This window comes from Rhineura floridana, chromosome 4 (assembly GCF_030035675.1).
Source record: "Rhineura floridana isolate rRhiFlo1 chromosome 4, rRhiFlo1.hap2, whole genome shotgun sequence".
Classification (NCBI taxonomy): Eukaryota; Metazoa; Chordata; class Lepidosauria; order Squamata; family Rhineuridae; genus Rhineura; species Rhineura floridana.
This window is the reverse complement of record NC_084483.1, coordinates 147,997,488-148,014,484: the sequence shown is the minus strand read 5'-3', so window position 1 is coordinate 148,014,484 and position 16,997 is coordinate 147,997,488. Positions and strand designations below refer to the sequence as shown.

The 16,997-nt window shown below is 40.3% G+C and overlaps 1 protein-coding gene across 4 annotated transcripts in view; it reads left to right on the top strand.

Annotated features, from left to right (window-relative positions):
* Window positions 1–16,997, top strand: part of STRN (striatin) — a 72,435-nt gene that overhangs the window by 6,969 nt on the left and 48,469 nt on the right. For 3 of the 4 annotated variants that reach the window (XM_061624710.1, XM_061624708.1, XM_061624709.1), the window contains exon 2: window positions 8,471–8,574. In XM_061624710.1, coding sequence (XP_061480694.1) covers window positions 8,471–8,574 — 104 coding nt within the window. Of the gene's footprint in view, window positions 1–4,457; window positions 4,634–8,470; window positions 8,575–16,997 lie in introns of those variants that run through there. The other variant, XM_061624711.1, reaches the window with a different exon arrangement.

The following is a 16,997-nucleotide window of genomic DNA, read 5'->3' as shown; positions in this document are numbered from 1 at the left end:
TATAACCAAACCTGTCTGATTTGTTAGAGCAGCTTTATCGGTCTCTCTTGCCTCAGTTCTTCCTCTTCTTTGTCTTCAATTTGCTTCACGCAGCAACAAACTTTTTCTGCCCATTAGAGTAGAATGTTAAAAAACCAACAATGTATCATCAGGGAGTAGACTAAGGAGCAGTGGGTTATTTAACAAATGATGGTATTGTTCAACTTGGACGTTGACAGCTTCATATGCTGAAGGTGGCTTTAGATTTTGTCAGGCAGTGACAACACAGTTTTGACTGACTTGTGCATCCACATTGTGTTGTCTGTATGATGTGCAAATAGAGAAATCCCACATCCCATTTCTCAGCCTACACTGTTTTTTTTTTTCATGTTCTACATGACCAAGTGAGATTGAATGGGGTGCCTTCAATATTAATTGGCTGCAATCCAGGAATCACCTAGTTTGACACATCCAGATGAGCTATAGACTCATTTCCTAGAGAACGGCAGGTCTCCATGCCATACAGCTTCTGTTTTAAAACTCAAGGTACATAACTTGGAGATCTACTTGTTTCAGGAAGATCCCAAGTCCTGCAGGATTTGTAGAATCACCAGAAGTACCTTTCTGGGTAGATGCAGTTGACTTACTGCCATCATCATTGAATGATATTCATTTAGATCAAAGCATCTTGGAGATTAAAGCTGCAATTCTATACACACTTTCTTGGGATTAAGTTCCACTGAAGTGGGTCTGTCACCTGAGTAAACATGCATAGGATTTCTCTCGCTGGTAATGATTCAAGAATGAAATGTAAACATGTAAATGTAAAAACATGTAAAATTAAAAGAATGAGATAAAAATTTTGAAAGGTTTCTAATTGGGCAGATTTTTCTCTCTCCTTGTGCAAGTACATCAGATTGGAAAGGTGACATCTGAAAGTTCCTTTTCATCCTCTAGAAATAGCAGCTCTTTAGACTAGAAGCAGGCAGATGGCTCTATAAATGTAGAGGTACTGTTTGTCCCGCTGTTTGTGGGAGTGGGGAATTCTCATACAGTCATAGCAATGTTTTTGAGAACACTAGTTGGTTTAAACAGTCTTTGGCCACAAATGAATAGTAATTTTTGTTTTTTAAAAATCCCAAATCCTCTTGATTGCTCCTGTTTTTTCAGTGAGGGGAAAGTGAAACGTTGGGATCAGTTACAGTTGATGCAACCTGATGACATGGGCAAGGTGCTTGTGACGATACAGCCAACAATGTGTCTTCTTGATCCTTGCCCTGCTTGGCTTATTAAAACTTGGAAGAAACAGATTTTCTTGACCCATTCCAGTCTGGGTTCAGCCCCTATGTCTGAATTGTGGATTTATTACCAAAGTAAAGCCTGCGTTACAAGGTGCTCCAATACATAGTCAAGCGAACAGAAGACGGCTCATGCACTAACACCCTGTTTATTTAATAAATTTATGCCCCACTCTTTCACATAGTAGCTTAAAAAATAAACTGTCAATCTAAAACACAAGATAACACAATATCACAACAAATATGAAAAGCATTTTTTAAAGACATGTATAAAAAGAAAGAAAATCACCTGGCATCAAAAAAGACAGCAATACAGATGCCAGGAGAAAATCTCACCAGCAAATTACCAACACTCAGCAGGCCTCTGCCTGATTGCTCCCTGCTACATCTCAATCAGCAGGCAGACCTAGAGAAGACCCTCCAAAGATAGATAGGCTGACATTGAGAGGTACCTCAGGTACCCTGGTCCTAAGCTATGAAGGGCTTTAAACGCCAATACCAGCACTTTGAATTGTACTTGGAAACTGATAATGTGAATACAGCCCTTGACTTTTTTAAAATAGTTTTTCCATTATTTTAAAAATATGAGAAGAAACAGCTTTTTGTGGATTTTTTAATAAGCTGTGTGGGTGTAGAGAACCAAAACATATTAAAACAAAATAGTAATTTTGGTTAATGGTTTCTTTTGCTTTTAAATGAAGCAGCTTTTTGGTGTTTTACACAATAGCACATATACTCAAAAATCAAATTGTCATATGCATATTAAGGTCACTCAAGTAGTAATACTTTCCATTATTGAATTATTTATGTTGGGTTTGTTGGGTTTGTTGTTTATATTGGGTTTGGTTCAGATTTGCCCTTTCACAAATGACCATTCCATTTGTGGGACGGAGATCCAGCAGAGGTTCTTAGCGAAGGAAAGGAAGAGGTGATTTTTGTTGATTCCCGTTCCCTCCCGCAGCGACACTTCCCCATCTTCTTTTAAAGCATCCCACAACCCCCCAGAGCAGCTTTTCGGGGGGAAGGAGAAATCTCTGAAAATGTTATCTCCTTCCTTTATTGGCAGTGTCCCATTGATATGGCCATTTCAGGCAGCTGACTTTGGGTGTCATGAATGGGCAGCAAATCGTTAGTTATTTTGTCTAGTATTACTATGTTTTTACTCTGAGGGAGAGGCAGTGAATGAGAATTTCTGACTCTTGGTGGCAAAATAAGTTGGCCAGCCTTGGGTACTATGCACCTTGACTTGGGGTTAGGATGCTATTTTTTTTCTGCCTTTGGCAGTGAGATCCTTTGAGCCAGCCTTGCTCATGGGAGCTCTGGGTCAAACTAGGGTTGCCAGGTCAGAAGCATCCCAAACCCTGAGATTTCAGGGGTGGGCCCTAGTCATGTCATTAAACATGATATGCTAAGCATCAACCACAGTTGCTTGGAGCATACTACTCAAACAAAAACATTTATCTGATTGGAAATTAAGATAGAAATCTTAGCTAAAAGCTGGAGCCTGTGTAGGGAACATCTCTGCAGAGATATCCATATCCAAGCACGGTTGGCAACCCCCTGCCTGGATTGCTCTGCCTCTGCCTTGTAACATGGCTGCTCCAAACTTCTTTACACTTACAGCCAGTCCAATCCCAGTGAGTAATAATTGACAGAGAGAAAGCACACATGGTTTGGTCTACCTTCACAGGCAGCAGCTTGGGAACAACAATTGCAGCCACACTTCCCAGTATGTAAATTCTCTTTTACCACTATTGGGCAAGAAACAAAGCGTCATGCAACCAACAAGGTGCATCATCAGTGGGTTTAAGGGGGTTGAGCTGAGTGCATGGAACCACTGTTGTTGCTTCTATGGATGTGAGAGAGTGAGGTTAAAGATAAATGAAATGCAAATAGAAAAGAAAAACAAAAGACAGTGATGATTTCCTAAATGCAATACCATACCAAACCACAACAACATTCCTGTGAGTAAGGCAGAAAACTCAGCATCCCACAACCAGTCAGCATTCCTAACCAAAAACCAAAATTAAAAAAATCCTGGCAGCCAGTCAGTCAAGGTCACAGACATCCCCATGCAGCACAACCTGACCTAGAGGCTGCAGTTAGTGCAGAATGCTGCGGCACGATTGCTGACATGAGCGAGTCCCTATCAGCACATAATACCTCTGCTCTGAAATCTGCACTGGTTGCCGATTTACTACCAGGCCAAGTTCAAGGTGTGCTTTCCATGTTACGGGTGTCACATAGTACTTGTTCTGCTGTTGTAAGAAATCAGTCCTTTAGTGTGGCAGCGCCTATGCTTTGGAACTCCCCGCCTAGGGGAGCATTAGTCAGATGTTTTCATTGTACTCTTTTTGGCACCTGCTAAAAACATTTTGTTTAGCAAGCCTATGTTTGTTTAGGCATGTAGAAGCTATTGTGTTTTTTATCTGTTTTTCACTGATAGTTGGTTTTATTATTTTGAATGTTTTTAAATACCTGTCTATAACTGTTTTCCAATGATTTTATTGTTTTAATTCCTTCTGTAAACCACTGATTTTTTTTATAATGAAGCAGTATAAAAATGTTGTAAATAAAATGTATAAATAAATTTTGGAGTCACTGTGGCCCTTGAGTCTCTTTTCACTTTTAGGAACAAAGGAATCTGCCTTATACTGACTCAGGCCATTTGGTACCATCTAGTTCAGTACTGATGACATGACGAGCATTGGCCCTCCAGGATTCCAGGCAATAGTCTTTTCCAAAAATTGGACCTTTGCATGCAAAGCTTGTGCGCTGCCACTGAGCTATACTCCTGTTTAAAAAAGTATATTTTAAAATGGTTCTTGTCCATTAACTATTGAACATCATACCTAGGGCAGATCCACACCATTCATTTAAAGCACATTCAACAAACATTTGAAGCACATGAATCCCACCAGAAAATCATGGGAACTGTCGTTTGTTAAGGGTGGTGAGAACCATAACTGTGAGGGGGAAACTACACTTCCCAGGATTCTTTAGGGGGAGTTATGCACTTTAAATGTGAGTTGGATGTGCTTTAAATGTATTGTGTGGATCTACTTAATAAACTGCCTGGATGTAAATCATTTTAATTAATTTTTCAAAATAGAAATGAGCTATAAAGTTTACTGGGTGACCATGGACCATTCACCATCTCTCAGCTTATCTGCCCCTCAGGATGAAAACAACAGAGGGGAACCATGACCAACCAAGGAAGAATGGCACACTTAAAATGCAGAGGAAATAATCTACAACCATAGTGTGAAATCAAATACTTACTGGGACACAGTATGAAGAAATATTTATACATGCATGACTATCAACGATGTTTATTATTTACACAACCTGTAAAGGTATTTATAGTACAATCCTATGTTTGTTTACTCAGAATCAAGTCCCAATGTATTCAGTGGGGCTTATTCAAACAGGGAATCATGCAGAGAACTGCAACCTCAAGTGATAAGGAACTTCACTCACCCAACCCAAAATTCAGAATCATTCCACTTTAAGCTGTTTTGCAACCGTTTATACTTGTTTTTATGGTTATTGGATTCTAAAGGGGGTTATTTCTTATTGTGAGCTGCCTTGGTTTCCAGTCACCAACCCTACCTCACAGCATTGTTGAAAAGACTCCATATATGCACACATACTGCAGATGTAAAAATACATATGCCCCACATAATAGTTTATTGTCAAACCAGTTGGTCATTGCAGAACATTTTTTAAAAAATCAGTATTAGTTTCCTATATAATAAAAACTGTGATACCTAAGTAAGCCATGCCTAATTGTTTAAAAAATAGAATTGGAGGGGGAGAGAAAGTTTTACAACACAACTCTTTGCTATGTTCACTCAAACGTCCCATTAATTTACAGCACAGTCCTAACCATGTCTACTCAAAAGTACATCCTATTGAATTCAGTGGGTTTACTCCAGTTATGTGGAATTAGCATTGCAGCTTTATTCCCAGAAAAGTATTGGATTAAAGCTTCATATTGGGAAGGTTTTGCAAACACTGCCCTCTTCAACAGCCCAGGAAAATTTAAAATTGTTTGACTCCTGCACACAAGAGAGAGAAAGACTGAAAGCTAGATACTTACTCAATTTATGAGATTTTCAGATAAGCAGGAAAAAACAACAATTTTCTGGCATTGCAATGGGCGGTATAGACACTTCCTGGAGGTCAACAAATCACAACCCTGACTTCACGTATTGGCTACAAACCTGAAAGGGCAGGGTTAGAGCAGCCTGCTATGAGCTGATTTAACAGAAGTTTGGCGGGGGGGGGAGCTGACGGTTTGGTGTATATCTCATGAATCAGACTACCTAGAATTTTTTTTTAAATTAAAGCTGAGAGTCTGGAGATCAAGGTGACTCATCCGGAGACCCAGAGAAGGCCCTGCAATTTGGAGTTTCCAGGCAAAACCCGGAAACCTGGCAACCCTAGGTCAAACCCAGACTCTTAATTGCTTTTCAGATAAACCTTCAAACAATCTAAATGTCTTTGGGAGAAAATTGGGTGCTGTACAAAAGCTGTATTTTGCATGTAAAGGCATACAAAATGGAATACAGTAAAAACTGGAGATTTGTTCTCTTTGTCATTCAAACCCTTTTTAATCTGAGTGGTATTGTGCTTTGCAAAGGACAGCAAATTACACTCCTTCTGTATAGATGGGGAAATCATTGCTTGATTCACAAATTCATCAGCATGGGAAATCTGCACTTAAATGCAGCCTTCCACACATGTAGCCAGTGTGGTTCCAGATGTGCATTCTTGTTCTTATTGCTTGATTACATTGGCCTTACTGTCTGATGGAGATGCATGTCCCAAGCTAGACCCACCAGTTTTTAAGCATAACTAGAGGTGTATTGGAAGTGGAACCTTTATCAGCTTGTGATTGAATGCTGCGTAGGCATTAACTCAGGTATACTTTTGCTAATGATGTTTCTTGTAACTGAGCAGTCTAATATTATTTCTTCCTTTACAACATTATGCTGGTTGTTTTTAACCACTTCACCCAAGCCAAAGCTGTAAATAAAAAGCATCTGAATAGAGTGTACTCATCATCATTTGAAACCTTCTGTATTGGCTTAGCATGCAAATGCATGTGAAGCTCTTGTACCTACTCTTTAGATCACAATTTATTCTGTCTTTTGTTTTTGTAATCATTGCATGTTCCAATAATATCACACTCCTTCAGGCTATATATAATAAACACACTGCTGGCGAATAGCATTGATAGCTCTCCAGATGTGTGATCCCCCCCAGTTAACTGTATTGCAGAAATGATTAAGTAGCTAGAGCACAATTAAATGTGCGAGAGTGTGTGTGGGGGCGGGGAGAGAGAGAGAACACATATATGTCCACACATACCTCTATGCATTTGGCTAAATTTGGAGTCTAATTTGGGAAAGAGATTGAGTGCAGTTAAAGATGGTGAATGCCTCAGAAATGGAGTAATCAACTGTGCAGATTGTGCATCAGGCTTTCAGGAGATGACATGGAAGTTCAACTTTTAAAGTAATTAAGGGTGATATCCAACTCAGAGTAGGCCCATTGAAATCAGTGGATATACTCTGAGGATGACTAACATTGGATCTCTCACTCTTTATGGTTAAGCATGCCCAGTATAAATACAGCAATAAACTGAATTGGTAAGCAACTGTAAAACGCAAAATAAAATAATTGCATGTGTATGTGAAGAAAGTATATTCCTATTAGCTAACGTGGTGCCCTCCATATGTTTTGGGTAGCATCTCCCATCAGCCCCAGCCAATACAGCCAAAGGGAGTTGCAGTCCATAACATCTGTAAGGCACTAGGTTGGGAAAAGCTGGTATAAACTATGTTGGGTTACCTGGAGCAGTCTCTGGGCCTGTGACAGTCTGATTGCATCCAAATTATGAGTGGGGCTTATCGCAGTATTTCCATAGAGATCCATGTGTGTGTCTCATCTTATCTATCTCTTGGGATATAGAACTTGAAGAAAACTTGGGATACAGAACCTGAAGAAAACTTTCTTTCCAGCAGCTCAGGCTTTTGCTGTATGAAGAAAACATTTCAGTATCTCTACTTCATCCCTTCCCCCTTATAGGCTTTTAAGAAATTCTGGCAACTGACTGAACCATGACCTTATAGCCAAGAAGCTTTTGCAAAACCTGTTGGTGATGTTTCTAGGGTGTGTGTATAAATTGGAATGTCACAAATCTTGGGAGTGGCTGCAAAACAACCTTAAGGGTCTGTTCATCCTAGTACATTCCAAAATACAATTTGCATTCCTTCTGCTAGAATACTAAACGCTTCAGTCAAATTTTGGTTTAGGCTTCTTGTGTGCAACCAGAACCTGATTGTTAAGTTAACCTACCATATTGTAGGTTTTTTTCCCCTCATATCAGTTTAAATAACTGTTACAGTGTTTACATTAGGTAAAGGAATAGGTATGCTTCCTTCTTGCCAGAGATACACAGCAGTTTTTGAAAGCCTCTGAAACACTTCCTTAGCATTGCTGTGTTGCTTGTCATGTTACACTTAAGCCATGCTTTCTCATGCAAATATTACCCAGTAAAAATCTATTCCTGCATTTAGCAAGGAGTTGAACTCATACCCCTTCCAAATCTACTATTATAAGATTCTCTGACTCTACATCCACGGTGTGTTTCCATATATAGAACTAAGCTATTGTCCATGTGATCTATAATGCCATCTTTACCTTTCTCTGTGCTGGGACTCACTGCTATTCTTTTTTATAGTTAATTTGTGGTGTGTGGGCTTTTAAAATAAACTTACAGCCCAGGAGATTTCTTTTCAGGATTTCTTTGGTCCATGTTATCTTAATACATTCTAAAATCTTCCTCCCAATATATGGGGAAAATAAAAAATGAATCCTCTTTTTCTTTCCCTTTAATAATAATAAAATATTAACTCTTGCCACTCAGGCTTCAAATGCCATTATACGTCTCCGTTGCAATTTCTTTCTTTCCACATGGAAATTATAGTATATCTATTTGGTAAGTTGAATTGTTTTGAGAATGTGAGCTTTTCAATGAGAAGCATTGCAACTGGACAACTCCCCCCCCAATTATTTTGCAGTGTAAAATGTTGACTAATCACTTAAATTTCAAATTGCAAAATTGTCATGGAAGCAAGTTGGTTTTCTTTTAACATTTCTATGTAAACTATTGTCTCTTTTAGGCCCAAATTGCCTTCCTTCAAGGGGAAAGAAAAGGTCAAGAGAATTTGAAAAAGGATCTAGTGCGGCGAATAAAAATGCTGGAATATGCTCTTAAACAAGAAAGGTACTGTGGCAGTTATCTATATCCTGAATCTGTAAGTGATGTGTTGTTGAACCGATTGGGAGCAGTGACCACAGTGCTATTAAATTAAACATACATGTAACTGGCCAATTGCCAAGAAAATCCAACATGGTCACATTTGACTTCAAAAGAGGAAACTTCACAAAAATGAGGGGATTGATAAAAAGAAAGCTGAAAAACAAAGTCCAGAGGGTCACATCACTCGAAAATGCTTGGAAGTTGTTTAAAAACACTATATTAGAAGCTCAACTGGAGTGCATACCGCAGATCAGAAAAGGTACCGCCAGGGCCAAGAAGATGCCAGCATGGTTAACGAGCAAAGTCAAGGAAGCTCTTAGAGGCAAAAAGTCTTCCTTCAGAAAATGGAAGTCTTGTCCGAATGAAGAAAATAAAAAAGAACACAAACTCTGGCAAAAGAAATGCAAGAAGACAATAAGGGATGCTAAAAAAGAATTTGAGGAGCACATTGCTAAGAACATAAAAACCAACAACAAAAAATTCTATAAATACATTCAAAGCAGGAGAGCATCTAGGGAGACGATTGGACCCTTGGATGATAAGGGAGTCAAAGGTGTACTAAAGAACGATAAGGAGATTGCAGAGAAGCTAAATGAATTCTTTGCATCTGTCTTCACAGTGGAAGATATAGGGCAGATCCCTGAACCTGAACTGAATTTGCAGGAAGGGATTCTGAGGAACTGAGACAAATAATGGTAACGAGAGAGGAAGTTCTAGGCTTAATGGACAATATAAAAACTGACAAATCACCGGGCCCGGATGGCATCCACCCGAGAGTTCTCACAGAACTCAAATGTGAAATTGCTGATCTGCTAACTAAAATATGTAACTTGTCCCTCTGGTCCTCCTCCGTGCCTGAGGACTGGAAAGTGGCAAATGTAACGCCAATCTTCAAAAAGGGATCCAAAGGGGATCCCGGAAATTACAGGCCAGTTAGCTTAACTTCTGTCCCTGGAAAACTGGTAGAAAGTATTATTAAAGCTAGATTAACTAAGCACATAGAAGCACAAGCCTTGCTGAAGCAGAGCCAGCATGGCTTCTGCAAGGGAAAGTCCTGTCTCAGTAACCTATTAGAATTCTTTGAGAGTGTCAACAAGCATATAGATAGAGGTGATCCAGTGGACATAGTGTACTTAGACTTTCAAAAAGCGTTTGACAAGGTACCTCACCAGAGACTTCTGAGGAAGCTTAGCAGTCATGGAATAAGAGGAGAGGTCCTCTTGTGGATAAGGAATTGGTTAAGAAGCAGAAAGCAGAGAGTAGGAATAAACGGACAGTTCTCCCAATGGAGGGCTGTAGAAAGTGGAGTCCCTCAAGGATCGGTATTGGGACCTGTACTTTTCAACTTGTTCATTAATGACCTAGAATTAGGAGTGAGCAGTGAAGTGGCCAAGTTTGCTGACGACACTAAATTGTTCAGGGTTGTTAAAACAAAAAGGGATTGTGAAGAGCTCCAAAAAGATCTCTCCAAACTGAGTGAATGGGCGGAAAAATGGCAAATGCATTTCAATATAAACAAGTGTAAAATTATGCATATTGGAGCAAAAAATCTGAATTTCACATATACGCTCATGGGGTCTGAACTGGCGGTGACCGACCAGGAGAGAGACCTCGGGGTTGTAGTGGACAGCACGATGAAAATGTCGACCCAGTGTGCGGCGGCTGTGAAAAAGGCAAATTCCATGCTAGGTATAATTAGGAAAGGTATTGAAAATAAAACAGGCGATATCATAATGCCGTTGTATAAATCTATGGTGCGGCCGCATTTGGAATACTGTGTACAGTTCTGGTCGCCTCATCTCAAAAAGGATATTCTAGAGTTGGAAAAGGTTCAGAAGAGGGCAACCAGAATGATCAAGGGGATGGAGCGACTCCCTTACGAGGAAAGGTTGCAGCATTTGGGGCTTTTTAGTTTAGAGAAAAGGCGTGTCAGAGGAGACATGATAGAAGTGTATAAAATTATGCATGGCATTGAGAAAGTGGATAGAGAAAAGTTCTTCTCCCTCTCTCATAATACTAGAACTCGTGGACATTCGAAGAAGCTGAATGTTGGAAGATTCAGGACAGACAAAAGGAAGTACTTCTTTATTCAGCGCATAGTTAAACTATGGAATTTGCTCCCACAAGATGCAATAATGGCCACCGACTTGGATGGCTTTAAAAGAAGATTAGACAAATTCATGGAGGACAGGGCTATCAATGGCTACTAGCCATGACGGCTGTGCTCTGCCACCCTAGTCAGAGGCAGCATGCTTCTGAAAACCAGTTGCCGGAAGCCTCAGGAGGGGAGAGTATTCTTGCACTCGGGTCCTGTTTGCGGGCTTCCCTCAGGCACCTGGTTGGCCACTGTGAGAACAGGATGCTGGACTAGATGGGCTAGTGGCCTGATCCAGCAGGCTCTTCTTATGTTCTTATGTTCTTAAAATCCACCAAAAAAATGTGGATGCATCTTTCAGCCAGACAGCTGAATAGTGCAGTTGATTTGTTGTTGTTGTTGTTATGTGCCTTCAAGTCAATTACGACTTATGGCGACCCTATGAATCAGTGACCTCCAAGAGCATCTGTCGTGAACCACCCTGTTCAGATCTTGTAAGTTCAGGACTGTAGCTTCCTTTATGGAATCAATCCATCTCTTATTTGGCCTTCCTCTTTTTCTACTGCCTTCTGTTTTTCCCAGCATTATTGTCTTTTCTAGTGAATCATGTCTTCTCATGATGTGTCCAAAGTATGATAACCTCAATTTCATCATCTTAGCTTCTAGTGCTAGTTCTGGTTTAATTTGTTCTAACACCCAATTATTTGTCTTTTTTGCAGTCCATGGTACGCGCAAAGCTCTCCTCCAACACCGTATTTCGAATGAGTTGATTTTTCTCTTATCCGCTTTTTTCACTGTCCAACTTTCACATCCATACATAGAGATTGGGAATACCATGGTCTGAATGATCCTGACTTTAGTGTTCAGTGATACATCTTTGCAGTTGTTTTATTGTTTATTAATTTGTTTAAGGTATATATACAGTATATACTGCTGTTCAGGCAGACCTCACAAAGTGGTTTCCATTTTTTTTATTTTTAAAATATTTTACTGCTATTCATTAAAAACAACACAAAACAGTTTACAATATATATAAACATAGAATAAAACCATATAAAATTTAAAATCAGAAATCAGTTAACTAACTATTGTAAAAAGTCATTGTTTTAATTGCCTGCATAAGCCTGTTTTCAGCAGGTGTTTAAAAATCAGAATGAAGGTGCCTGCTGAATCTCTGTTGACAGCGCATTCCACAGGACTGGGCCAATGACACGAAAGGCTTGAGGAATTGTTGTCAGATGAGACTCACCATTTTGGAGGATGACCAGTGATGTTCTGGCAGATGATCTCAGTGATCTACCTGGGATGTAAGGGTTCAGGTGGTTCCTAAGGTACCCCAGACCTAAGTTGTTCAGGGCTTTGTAATTTAATGCAAGGACTTTGAACCTCACTCGGTATTGGATGGGTAGCCAGTGCAGATGTTGTAACCATCTGTTTATAAGACAGTGTTGACAGATATACACTCTATATTGTAAATAATTTGAATTGTTATGTTGATGTAAATTGAGTTGCTCATTGCTGACTTATAGCCAAACTATATTTGATTGGGAAAGAGCCTAGGGCATAATTACAATTTTAAAAAATAATTAGTCCAGAAAAAGCCTGAAAGAGCACTCAAGCTATAACTCAGAAAATAATACATTGCTTTGCCCAAAAAAACTAGGGTTGGATCCAGAGAAATGTCTGCAGATATAAAGCTATACCCATCTCCTCTTCCTCCCAACAATTTACAGAAGGTGCTTCTGTCGCACTTTCAGGCACCCTTGATTCCCCCTGCAGCTCCCTGTGCCACAGCACATCCCATTCAATGGGATTCTCTAATGGTTGGGAGAGGCTTTCTGGGCTGCTAGCAGGTGGATTGGAAGCTGGCTTCTCCCAAGTCCCTTCTGTAGATGTTCTCTGGATTCAGTTCATTGTTTCCAGTGTAAATAGAGTAAAATCTAGACCTATTAAGAAAAAAGTCTAGTGGATGTTTCCTTGAGGACACAAAGGACCACATCACAGTCCCTGATCTAGCTAGTTGTGGTTAAGTCCTCTTGAAAGCAATGGGGTTTCAATCAGATGTGATCAACTTGTTCCATTAATCTAGCTAGGAGTAAATTCCACTGATTTCATTGTAAGTATCTTTAGGATCAGCGTTCATCACAATGAACTGTCAGATTAGTTACGTTTAAACAATTTTTTCAGTAGCTTAATTAATTCAGAAAAAGACCTGAAATTGCACACAAGCTGTCAGGATGTATGAATGGTGATATGGGAAATGACTCAGAAAAAGATATCTTGCTTCTTTCCCATAAACTCTGCATAAGGTCCGGCTGTACCTTAGCTACATCAGAGCCAATATTCCTATATTCTATAGCTTGAATTTTACTGAAAAAGATACACTTGTCACAAGTGTACATAAGTTTTCTACACAAAATAGTCTGTAAAGTAACCATAAAAAATTGAAAAGAAAAGCAGAAAGGTACAATTATTTAAAATTATTTAAGAAAAAGAATTAAGAGGAAGTAATGGTAGTTGTCAAAATCTCTCTCATACACTTACGCACGCACATGATATGGCAGAGTAACTGTTCATTCAACCTTCATTTTTATTCTTGGGACATCAAGTTATTTCTTCCTATATAATAAAAAAGTAAGCCATTACGCTCTCATGCCATCATGACTTCATGCAGTGTGATGTTGGACGGGGTGCGATGGTGGGAGAGGGAGATGGCAGTGGCAGAAGAAGAGTCTGGGTGAGAAAGGCCCGAGAGGCCCAAGAGACCAGGCAGGAGAGACTGGTGGAGGCTGCGGGAAAGGCCAGACGGGAAAAGCAGCAGAAGAGGCTGGGCAGTGGGAGAGGCTGGTGGCAGCAGCAGCACCTCATTGGCTGGATGGGAGGCAGCTTTGGCGACCCATGGGGGGGCAAGGGAGGATGCTGGTGACTTGGTGGGGGGGAAGGGGGAGGGCTTTGGCAATGGTTGGTGCGGTTGGCAAGTGAAGTGAGCAGGGGTAGCAGTCCCTAGTATGATCTGTAGTTAAAAAAAGATACTTAAACCATCATCCAAGTCTATGCTCCAACGGCAAACGCAGAAGAAGAGGAATTGGAACGATTTTATGCAGAAGTACAGGAAGAAATGGATCACACACCAATACAAGATGTTCTGAAAATCATGGGGGACTGGAATGCAAAAGTAGGGAACAGAGAAGAACTAGGGATTGTGGGGAAATGGGGCTTAGGAGACAAAAATGAAGCAGGAGAAAGACTCACTGAATTCTGTGAATAATTTGTTTCTTGCAAACACATTTTTTGAGCAACTGAAAAGATGACTGTACACAAGAACATCACCAAATGGCCAATATAGGAATCAAATTGATTATATACTTGGTAGCAGAAGATGGAGAAGTTCCATACTTTCTGCGAAAACAAAACCAGGAGCAGACTGTGGTACAGATCATGAACTTGTCGTATCGAAAATCGGAGTAAAGCTAAAGAAGACCAACAAAGCAATCATAATGCCAAAATACAATTTAAATGACATCCCAGAAGCATATAAAGATCAAATAAGGAACAGATTTGAGGCTTTAAACTTAGTTGACAGAGAACCAGAAGAACTATGTGGAGTGAAGTCAGAGACATCATCAGGGAAGAATGCAAAAAGACAATACCTCTAGTTAATAAGAGAGAAAGAGCTCAATGGATGACTGAAGAAACTCTTAAAATGGTTAAAGAGAGAAGGAAAGCAAAAGCAAAAGGAGATAGAAACACAGTCAGAACCCTAAATGCAACAATACAGCAACTAGTACGTAGGGACAAAGAGAACTATTACAGTAGTTATTGCATAGAAATAAAAGAGGATAACGAAAAGGGTAGTACAAGAGCCCTATTCCAAAAGATTAGAGAAATTAAAGGGAAATTTAAGCCAACAGTAGGGATGCTGAATAATCAACAGGGGAACACACTGACTGGCAGAGATGAAATAAAAGGAAGATGGAAGCAATACACTGAATATAAAAGAGATGCCAGGATGACAGATTCATTCACGGAGGAACCGTATGATGAAGAACCAGACATTTTAGAATGTGAGGTGAAAGCTGCTCTTAAAATACTTGGAAGAAACAAATCACCAGGAACAGATGGCATACCAATAACTGAGACTGAATCTGTCCAAATTTTGAGAAAAAATTGTCAAGAAATATGGAAAACTAAACAATGGCCCACAGACTGGAAGCTTTCAATATATATCCCAATTCCAAAGAAAGGGGATCTCAGGCAATGCAGTAATTATCGAACTATTACCTTAATATTCCATGCAAGTAAAGTAATGCTCAAGATTCTACAACAAAGGCTCTTACTATGGAGCAAAAAATGCCAGACGTCCAAGCTGGATTTAGAAAGGGAAGAGGCACCAGAGATCATATCGCAAACATACATTGGATAATGCAGTGGACCAAAGAATTTCAGAAGGAAATCACCCTGTGCTTTATAGATTACAGCAAAGCCTTTGACTGTGTAGACCATGAAAAATGATGGAATACTTTAAAAGAAATGGGGGTGCCACAGCATGTGATTGTTCTGATGTGCAACCTATATTTGTCCTGTCCAGAGCCTGAGACACAAGACGGAGGCGAGGCTTGGTTTAAATCTCATTTTATGAGGGTGATGGTTACATCCAAAGCAGTGCTCTTCATAAACCTGTCTACTCTATCTCACTACTTTCCCTAGCTAAGCTACCTAAACAATCTCTGCAGTATGTGGGGAGAGTTGACTCAGCACTGGATTCTGGGTGGGCACCTGCTTAGGTAGGGAAGGTCTTCGCCTGTAACCGCCGGCTCCTCCGCAGTTCCACCCCCTGGGAGTCCTGCTTCTCGTACAGGGTGGGATGGGGCCAAGCCTCCAACACCCCATCCAACAGTGGGGTTACGCTAGGTGATGGCGCTACCTCAGGGAGTGGGAAGCTGGTTGGCAGGGAAGTGTTTGAAGTGCCAGGCGGGGATTCTAGTGCAGGCGGGGTTGGTGTGTGCGAAGGGTCACTTCCCAGTGGCTCAGACGGGGAACTAGCAGACGGGGTGGGATCTGCCTCAACAGGAGCGATGAGCACGGGAGTCTGTGGGCTGACAGAGCCTCCACAGGGACCTCCTCTGACTCCTTTCCCTGATCTAGCTCCCCTTGTGCCTGGGGTGCAACAATACTCTGGATAAGAGGCTAGTGTAAGGACAGAATATGGAGAAACTGATTAGTTCCCCATCGGAAAGGGTGTGAGACAGGGGTGTATTTTATCACCCTATTTGTTTAATCTATACGCAGAACACAGAATATGGAAAGTGGGATTGGACCAAGATGAAGGAGGTGTGAAAATTGGAGGGAGAAATATCAATAATTTAAGATATGTAGACGATACCATACTACTAGCAGAAACCAGTAATGATTTGAAATGAATGCTGATGAAAGTTAAAGAGGAAAGCACAAAAGCAGGACTACAGCTGAACATCAAGAAGACTAAAGTAATGACAACAGAAGTTTTATGTAACTTTAAAGTTGACAACGAGGACATTGAACTTGTCAAGGATTATCAGTACCTCGGCACAGTCATTAACCAAACTGGAGGCAACAGTCAAGAAATCAGAAGAAGGCTAGGACTGGGTAGGGCAGCTATGAGAGAACTAGAAAAGGTTCCTCAAATGCAAAGATGTATCACTGAACACTAAAGTCAGGATCATTCAGACCATGGTATTCCCAAATCTCTATGTATGGATGTGAAAGTTGGACAGTGAAAAAAGTGGATAAGCGAAAAATGAATGCATTTGAAATGTGGTGTTGGAGGAGAGCTTTGCGGATACCATGGACTGTGAAAAAGACAAATAATTGAGTGTTAGAACAAATTAAACCAGAACTGTCACTAGAAGCTAAAATGATGAAACTGAGGTCATCATACTTTGGACACATCATGAGAAGACATGATTCACTAGAAAAGACAATAATGCTGGGAAAAACAACAGGAAGTAGAAAAAGAGGAAGGCCAAAAAGAGATGGACTGATTCCATAAAGGAAGCCACAGACCTGAACTTACAAGATCTGAACAGGGTGGTTCATGACAGATGCTCTTGGAGGTCACTGATTCATAGGGTCGCCCTAAGTCGTAATCGACTTGGAGGCACATAACAACAACAACAACATTAATATACAGAGAAGTTAGATCCAGAATTCCTGTGAGCAAAGCACACTATTCATGGGATACTCCCACTGGAGGAAGGGAGTGATTTTTGCCAATTTTTCCTTTCCATGGGAGCATCCTAGGCCTCCTAAATAA